Genomic DNA, 8,998 nt, shown 5'->3' on the forward strand with positions numbered 1-8,998 from the left:
GGCGCCCCCAAGTGGGACTTACATCAGCTAGAGGGGGCCCAGGTTGACAGTGCCTCCCTTCAAGTCCATAGGCCTTAGGGCTTCCAGCCCAATCCAAATAATTAAGTCTAGTCCTTGTTTTTGGAGGGCTTGGCTAAGGGCAGTTAGTCCTGTTTGCCCATGTCACCAGCCAGATGCCATTCATCTACTCCATGGCATGATTGAGTGGTGATAGCTCCAGGATTGGGCCTGGGATCTGTATCTGGAGGTGATGTTGTTGACAGGTATTTTATGTAGGAGGTACAGGAGCTGAGGCTACCCGCTGCTGCTTCCAATCTCTTGGTAAGGTTAAGCAGAATGGCAATCAAATCCAGGTCAGAACTGTCTAGTGGAGCATGGCAGACTCAGCAGTCAGTTAAATTTAAGTCACTTGAAACAGTTTGGGCGAGCTGGACCAAGATGTTGTCCTCAGTGAAGAAGGCTCCAAGTGGTTTGGAAAGACAAAGACTGTAAGTGTCTTTCTTTCCCCCATTTCTCCCAGGGTCTGAGGTGTCCCCTCCCCAAGTGCCAAGGTTGTTATTCTCCCTCCAGTGTCACAAAATCGATGTGTTCTATTCTAGTAGTTAGAACTTCACCTTTTTTCCAATCACCTCCTACTTACACTTTTCATCTGGAAGGGTCAGGTGCAAGAAGGACAAGGACATTTTTATAAAACATACAGGAGCCCACTATGTCCCCCACTCTACATGTAGGCCACTGTTCGGGGACTCAGAGAGAGAGGTGTGCGTGCCAAGCACTCCAGGTATTCTCATGATCTAGGACCGTGTCAGTCAAATAAGAGAATCCAGGTGGTTGAGAATCCCCTAGGCCCCTTTCTGACTGGGCTATCTCCCGGAGTTGCACCAATCAGGCTGACCTGGGGTTGCTGTTAAGGGAAAGAGAGAAGCATTATGTCCAGGAATGGTGAACGTGGAACCCTAAATTTTCAAAACTGGTCTATATAAACCCCACCCCTCTCATCTCAATCATTATGAAGGACATGGCCTAGATGAGATGGTCCCATCCTGGGGACAGCCACATTCAGTTATTGAACTGCTGTACTAAGGTGTGTGGACCAGGAGGGAGAGCCAGAAATCTCTTTGAGCTAATTTTTGAGGAGCTATTTCAGTGCTCAACAGTACCACATGCTTGTGGATGACAGGGAGGATAGAAGGATCACCAAATACCTAGACTATCAGCCCATTGTTGAGTGGCCTGAGATGAAAGGTGCACCATTGTTAGACTTCAATTGGTCCAGAAAGCCAAAAACAATTACACAGATTCGTCTCAAGAACCACAATGGGGTGACCAAAGTTGGCTGATTGGCCTGAAACAGTACCACTGTAACCTGAAAAAGTGTGAGACACCATCCATAGCCCCAGGAAGGAGTCAAAGGTCCCATGCATTCAATCTCTCAGGAGTGGGCGGGGCAATGCCACATACACTGTAGCCTCCTCTTCACAGGACAAACAGATGAACTTTTGACCGGGATCACAAATCTGGCATGGAGTGGTGGCTTCTGCATCGGCAGCATAGAGTCCTTCACTTTGTGCCCACTCTGTGATGGTGGACATGTTGCCATATCTGGTATCATGATGGGTCCAGGCAGAAATGGAGACAATCTGGGCAGTGCAGGCTCGAACAACAGCTTGATTCATGTCGGTCTCATCAGAGAATGGGCCTTTAGCATGGGCATCTGCATAAGTGATCTAGAGAGTTTGATCAGCCACGATTTGTTTCCAGTTAGCTGAGAACATTGCCGTCCAAAGCCCTCTATTAGGCGGCAGGGTCCTGACATTATCTATCTCACATTTGGGGACTCCTTGACTCAGCAACCACAGCAACATTGCTTTCCAGCTGGAGCGGCAAGGTTCACACCCTTTGGCTGACCTGGGCTTGAGTTGGTCAGTCTTGCTAATGGTTTGGCAATTTTGTTGATCTTCTAAAGAACTAACTTTAAGGTGAGTTGATTTTCTCTAATCTATTCTAGTCTTCCTTCTGCTTGCTTTGGGTTTAGTTTGCTCTTTTTTCTAGTTTCTTAAGGTGGAAGATTAGGTTACTGAATCGAGACTTTTTTTTTTCTTTTAAATATAAGAATATACAACTATAAATTGCCCTCTAAGCACTGCTTTGGCTGTATCTCATAAGTTTTGTTATGCTGTGTTTTCATTAATCTCCAAGCAGTTTCTAATTTCCCATGTGTTTTCTTCTATGACCCATTAGTTATTTAAGAGGGTGTTGTCTAATTTCCACATATTTGTGAATTTCCCAAATTTTCTTCTTTTACTGATTGCTAATTTCATTCCACTGTGATCTGAGAACATACTTTGTATTATTTCAACCCTTTTAAGTGTATTGAGACTTGCTTTATGGTCTAACATATGGTCTGTCCTGGAGCATGTATATTTGAGAAGAATATGACCTGCTGTTTTTGGGTGGAGCGTTCTATAGATGTCTGTCAGGACTTGGGCTTGACTTGCACAGCCGTGACTTTTATTAAAAGGAGACTACCTTGATAGAGGGTATTTCTGTCCCCCTGTCATAATAATGTCTCATTTTCGCCTTGTTTTAACAGAAGGGCTAGGAGTGTTTTCTAGGGCAGTGGAGCTGATCACAAGAATTTATCTAGATTTCTTTGGGGCACCTGTAGCAGTACTGTAAACCTAAAGTAAGACAATAGGAGCCCAAAGAGTAATAAATGCCTCATCTATGGTTTCCTATGGGAGTTTGTCTCAAGGAAATTTCCCGGAAGAGGGATAAAGCTCCCTTATAGCAGCCAAGACCCATTAGGGGGGAAAAGCTGAGACCTTTTACTGTCATCTCAGAATAGATATAAGATTCGCATGATAGCCTGTAGAAAGGGCTGAGCTGTAAGATGACCCAGCTGTTGCCATTCTTCCTTACCAAGCATCACATGCCCTGCCCCTCCTCTCCCAAGTGAGCCAGCAAAGTTCTAATGATTCATCTATTTTTTTGTCCATAGCAGTAATGAATTTCCCTCCATTCATGTTTAATATGTGTGTGCATCTCTGTAAATACTGCCTGAAAGGAGGTGGAAACTTCTGTACTCCCAGAATGAGTCTTTTTCTTTTTTCTTTTTTTGGCTGCATTGGGTCTTTGTTGCTGCACGTCAGGATGAGTCATTGGTTGTTACAATGGGGCAGACCTGGACTGTGAGGCGCTACCTTTCCACTCCCAAACCCCACCCAGAAGAGAGTAGTTGTCATGAGGAATAAATGAAAGGGAGTAAATGGGAGGATGAGTGTAAGGATCTTAGTTGGTGTCAGACAGGATAAGCTGCTGAGTGGATATGGGCCATTATGATGACACAGAAGGGTGCATCGAGGAATTCGGTGGGGGGTGGGGCGTGCTGGGAGCTGAAGATAGTAAGGACCCGAAGGATCTGTGCATATAGGCTAGAGGCCAAGGGTGCCTAGTCATTTTGGCAGAACTGACCTGGTGTCAGGCCCTGAGTCAGGTACACTGCTGCCCAAGAGGCTGCTGGTAGATGGACAGAGTGACGTGGGGCACAGGGCTCTCCAAGGAAGCAGGAGGCAGGAAGAGTCAGAAAATGTAAGTTCCAGGGAGTCTATGTAGGAGGAAGATGGGGCAGAAGGAGGGTACTCTATCTTCAGGTAAAACTGAAAGCATGTGCTGCCAGTCAGAGAAGGAGATTGCCGATGAGATCACGGGAGTCTAAGTCCTAGCTCCTTCTCCACTGACCTGGTGTACTGCCTTGAGGCACTGCAGGCTGCACATCTGGGGACTGCTGCCTGCTCCACCTGGCTTCTTCAAACCTACAAAGAGAAGAGGTGTATGGAAAAAGAACAAAGAGGAAAAAAAAAAAACCCACCAAGGCCAATGGTCAGGGAGCACTAGTAATTTTAATAGCAACGCACTCGAGAAGAGCATAACGGTCACAGGCATGTGTAATAAACCCCTCATCCCCACCCTCCAGCATGTATCACTCAGTTGCGGCTGGAACCGAAACTGCGCATGCCCAGCACAGCGATTTCCACCCCCCCCCACCCGCGGTCAGCTGGCTTTCGAGGGTTCAAACTTCAACAAAACAAAATGTCTTCTTAGGGGCTGACTTTGAATCAGTCCCAGGCCTTTGGGTGGGGAAGATAGGGGGTGGGCAGACTGTAACACCGAACGTGCAGAAGGGGAGGGGTCTTGAAATAAGCTAAAAGGCAGCGAGAACGATCGCCGCCTGGCCTGCCTTGCCAGTTGAAGTGAGAAGGGAAGGACTGAGGCCCGAGGAGGCTCCACGCACGCGTAAAGGGCCGTTTGTTATCAAGGGTGTTGTGATGTTGCCACTGCCCCGCCTGTCCCGGGTCCTGCCAGTGCGGAAAGGGAAACTCCAGGGGAGGCGGAGGCCAGCGGAGATTTCTCAAGCCAACCAGTCCCCTCCCTCCGCGGCGGGCAGGAAGAGCGACTCTGCGCAGCCACTTCCGGGCCCTGCGACTTTGAGCTGTATGATCACGGAGACGCCCCTCCTCAGGCCCGGCCAGTCGAAAGTTCTTGTCCACAGGCTCCCACCGAGGGGCACACCAATGGGACAGGGTCTAGTCTGCGGCAGACACGCCCCACTCTGGGCATCGCGACGTCGGAGCACACAGAGCGTCATTTCCGCCCTCATCCTCGGCCCCACACGGAGGGGGCGGAGCCAAGCGGAAGGCGCGCGGCTTGTGCGTCACTTCCGGTGAGTCTAGCGGCGACAACGGCAACATGGCCCTGAACGGCTCTGGTGAGGACTTGGGCTGCGGGGGTTTGTGGCTGCGGGTTGCGGGATGCAGCCTTCTTCGGCAAGACCCCCCGGCCCCTTGTGCCTCTCTTCCCCCAGAAGTCGACGACTTTTCCTGGGAGCCCCCGACCGAAGCGGAGACGAAGGTGCTGCAAGCGCGGCGGGAGCGGCAGGATCGCATCTCCCGGCTCATGGGCGACTACCTGCTGCGTGGTTACCGCATGCTGGGCGAGACGTGCGCGGACTGCGGGGTGAGGAGAGACTCGGGACGTGGGATCCAAGATGGGGCCGCGGACCAGGCCACACGGCCCTTGACCTGCGCTCCCCTCTGGACCCCATCGCCCGGCGTCTCACCCCTGCCCCGTGTGCTTTCTGGCCCCTAGACGATCCTCCTCCAAGACAAACAGCGGAAAATCTACTGCGTGGCTTGCCAGGAGCTCGACTCAGACGTGGACAAAGATAATCCGGGTGAGGTGTCGAGTGTGCTTGGTGAAGAAGTGTGGTGAGAGAGGCTCAGGAACAGTAGGTGGGAGGTGACAGTGGTATTTGTGGGTGAGGCGGGGGTGAGTTGCTTTTTCCTTTCAGCTCTGGAAAGGACCATTCATTCAGTAAGAGCACCAAGCACCTACCGTGTGCCAGAGATCATGGAGAGTCTGAGCTTATTAGGCATAGTTCTGATGAGAGAGATGAAGCAAGGGCATAAATAACTCTGATACAAAGAAGAAAATGGATAAATTGCCTTATACTGGGGCAGGGAAAACATCTCAACTAGAGAGAGAGCAGAACAGTAAAGAGTAGGGAAGTGGCTCAGGGCTGAGGTGAGCCAGGTATCCTGACCATTCCACCGGCTTTTTCCTCTTTTAGCTCTGAATGCCCAGGCTGCCCTCTCCCAAGCTCGGGAGCACCAGCTCGCCTCTGCTTCGGAGCCCCCCTTGGGCTCTCGGCCTGCCCCTCAGCCCCCAGTACCCCGTCCAGAGCACTGTGAGGGAGCTGCAGCAGGGCTCAAGGCAGTCCAGGGGCCGCCCCCTCCTGCTGTGCCTCCAAATGCAGATGTCGTGGTCTGCACACAAGAGGCTCTCCTGCAGAAACTGACCTGGGCCTCAGCTGAGCTGGGCTCTAGCACCTCCCTGGAGACTAGCATCCAGCTGTGTAGCCTTATCCGGGCTTGTGCTGAAGCTCTGCACAGCCTGCAGCAGCTGCAACACTAAAGAACCCCTCCTGAGAAAATCCCTGTAGAAAAACAGCTGTTCCTCTTGTGTGATTTTTTCTTTTCTTGGTTCTGAGTGTGCATGTAAGCCCCAGCTCTGCTCATCTTTTTCCTACTTTTGGCCTCTCATGCTATCACAGTCTGGTCTCCTTGATGCCCTGAGAGATGAGTTGGGCTTGTTTCTGCTCAGTTTCCCCACTCAAAGGATGAGGCGGGAGAGGACTACGTGATACTTTTATTCTGATGAGGAGGCCACAGCCTCCTCAAAAGCAGAAACAGGCGTCGATCTCTAAAGGAACCCTGCAACCTCCTCAGCCATCCAGTGCTCATTCCCCACCCTTGAGTGAGATTTGGGGTTCCAGTCCCCTTGGTAGCTTCCCCTCCTTACCCCGAGCATCCCGACGCCATCATCCTATCCCACCTCAGGCCCAGACCAGGTACTCAGATACTGACAGGGTGTCAGTCAATTAGGGATCAATTATGGACTTATCCTCAGTCTCCTGACCACCCCCCCCTTTTAAGATCCTTGAGAGTTATAATAAGGCAGAATAAATAATTAAAGTGTTGTGTGTGGGGGTGGAGAACCGCGAAAGAACCGCACGCTCCGCTTTTGCCCTCTTCCCTCACCCCTTTTTCCTGCTCCCCTTCTACTGGTGGCCAATTGCCTGTTCTCTGCTCTCTGCGACCTGGGGCAACGTGGGCGCATCAGCCGTTGCCCTTTTAAGAGAGGCCCTGCCCACACGGAGGGGTGGGCAGGGGGCGGAGTCGGAGGAATCGGGTAGGAACAAAGCACTCCCTGCGGGCGGCGGCTGGGCTCGGCTGGCGGGGCCGCGGGGTGCGGGGCCTGCGGGCGGCGGCCCGGGCGGAGCGTTGGAGGGAAGGAGGCGGCATCCTCCTCTGCCGGTCCGGCCATGAATGGGCTGCCTTCGGCCGAGGCGCCAGGCGGCGCGGGCTGCGCCCTGACCGGTCTTCCGCCGTTACCGCGCGGCCTCAGCGGTCTTCTCAACGCGAGCGGAGGCTCGTGGAGGGAGCTGGAGCGCGTCTACAGCCAGCGCAGCCGCATCCACGATGAGCTGAGCCGGGCCGCCCGCGTACCGGACGGGCCCCGTAACGCCGCCGGCGCCGCCAACGCGGGAACTGCCGCGGGTCCCCCCGGCCCGCGTCGCCCTGTTAACCTCGACTCGGCGCTAGCGGCGCTGCGCAAGGAGATGGTGAGTAGCCTTGCCTCGGTCAGCTGGGCGTTGCGGGGTGATGGGGGCTGCCGCCGAGCTTGAGGGTCCTGGGGCGGGGCGGAGTACATAAGGCAGCGCGCTATCTGGGTCTAGAGGATTGGCAGAAGCCGGTTGGGTTAGAGGGGATATGGTAACAATAATTAGTTACCGTTTATGGTAATAGTTACTATGTATTTTTAAATGCCTTACTAGTGTTATTTCATTCTATTCTGCTAGATAAATGTTGTCCCCATCTTGCAGATAAGGGTCAGTGGCTTGCCTAAAGATTCAAAGCTTGTAGATGGCATCTGATGTCCACAAAAGCCTGTGCTTGGGAAGACTGGCTAGGGGGGTGGCTTCGACCCCAACCCCAGCCCACTCTCAGTCTTTTGCAGGTGGGCCTGCGGCAGCTGGACATGTCCCTGCTGTGCCAGCTGTGGGGCCTGTATGAGTCGATCCAGGACTATAAGCACCTGTGCCAAGACTTGAGCCTGTGCCAGGACCTGTCATCCTCCCTGCATTCAGACAGTTCCTACCCACCTGATGCTGGCCTATCTGATGATGACGAGCCTCCTGATGCTAGCCTGCCCCCAGACCCGCCACCCCTCACTGTGCCCCAGACGCACAATGCCCGAGACCAGTGGCTGCAGGATGCCTTCCACATCAGCCTCTGAAGAGCTAGGGTGGTAGGGGGCATGTACCCATGCAAAAGGCTCAGAAACTCACCCCTCAGCAAGTATTCAGACTATAGTGCCTGCTTTCCCCCATACCACCTCACCTCACAGGAGGAGGGCAAGGCCTGGGCCCCTTGGGAGCAAAACGGCCTACCTTCTCTCTCCTGTCTTGGGTTAGCTGGCACTGGGGCAGGTACCTGGGCTACAGCCTCTGCCCATGGCACTGGACCTTCACTTCTCCCACATGTGTGTACTCCAGCTTGGCCGACCTTCAGTCTGGCGGTGGGGTCCAAAGCATCTAGCACTCCCCTTGGCATCTCTGTGACTGAGATGAGTGCCTGGCTCCTATCTCTTCACCTTTTGCTGCTATTGGCAGCTGCTGGCTCAGGGGCATCCCACCTCTGGTCCCTGGGTTCCACGGCCCTAGACAAGGGCTCTCCAGGACCCATTCCTGCACCACCCACGGCCGGGAGGGCCAAGGCTCCGCGCTGGATATTTAAGTTTAGGGGCCAGCCTCCTGGGCGCATAGATAAATAAATAACTGTCTCAGCATTGTTGTGTTCTGACTGCCTGGCTCAGGGGCGGGAAGATAAGCGGTGATTCTGTAAAGTGCTGCCCCGCGCTCCGCCAGCAGGTGGTGCCCGAGACCCCGAGTTGGAAGACGCTCGGCGGTGCCAGGGTGCGAACCCTCGCTCCCCGGGCAGAGTCGCCGATCTGCCGATCGTTCCAAGCTGCCCCAGCTTGGTCCCGTGGTTGGTTGTGTGAGTGCGGGCGAGTCACTTCCCCTCTCTGGCCGGAGGCCTGGAGCTCAACGCCCCTCCCCACTCGCTTTGGGCTTTCCTGGCCGGCCGGGAAGGAAAGAGAAGGAGCCGCCCTTCTCGAGGAGAGAAACTTTCCACCCCGAGTGGGGGCGGGGTTGGGGCGGCACAGGAAATGGGTGGGCCTGGGCTGGCGGGCAGGGCCGAGGGGCCCTAGGCGAGAGAGGGGAGGGCGCCTCCTGGAAGGGCCTGGGACGAATGAGTGACCTATAGGCGGGAGAAAAGAGTTGCAGAGGCAGAAGGGGCGTGAAGTCGCAGTGCTCCAGGCCTCCCCAGAGGCCAGACAAGCCCCGGAGGGGAGATGGGGGCAAGCCTCTGGGCTT

General features: G+C 53.9%; 2 protein-coding genes across 3 annotated transcripts; both read left to right on the forward strand.

Annotated features, from left to right (window-relative positions):
- The first annotated feature begins 4,719 nt into the window (after positions 1-4,719).
- On the forward strand, positions 4,720-6,130 carry ZNRD2 (zinc ribbon domain containing 2). 2 transcript variants are annotated; one of them, XM_029209450.1, is made up of 4 exons: positions 4,720-4,768; positions 4,865-5,016; positions 5,149-5,233; positions 5,630-6,008. In XM_029209450.1, the coding sequence occupies exons 1-4, from the start codon at positions 4,750-4,752 to the stop codon at positions 5,971-5,973; spliced, it is 600 nt and encodes a 199-aa protein (XP_029065283.1). In that variant the 5' UTR covers positions 4,720-4,749; the 3' UTR covers positions 5,974-6,008. The 2 variants fall into 2 exon arrangements, with proteins under 2 accessions (XP_029065283.1, XP_029065282.1); XM_029209449.1 differs by having other exon boundaries at positions 4,750-5,016; positions 5,630-6,130.
- Positions 6,131-6,747: 617 nt separating this feature from the next.
- Positions 6,748-8,409, forward strand: FAM89B (family with sequence similarity 89 member B). The gene is made up of 2 exons (XM_029209451.1): positions 6,748-7,183; positions 7,579-8,409. Exons 1-2 carry the CDS (start codon positions 6,884-6,886, stop codon positions 7,855-7,857), a joined length of 579 nt encoding a protein of 192 aa, XP_029065284.1. The 5' UTR covers positions 6,748-6,883; the 3' UTR covers positions 7,858-8,409.
- Positions 8,410-8,998: the final 589 nt, after the last annotated feature.

The sequence above is a fragment of the Monodon monoceros genome, unplaced genomic scaffold (genome assembly GCF_005190385.1).
Source record: "Monodon monoceros isolate NGI ecotype Baffin Bay Population unplaced genomic scaffold, NGI_Narwhal_1 Super_Scaffold_7, whole genome shotgun sequence".
NCBI classification, from domain to species: Eukaryota; Metazoa; Chordata; class Mammalia; order Artiodactyla; family Monodontidae; genus Monodon; species Monodon monoceros.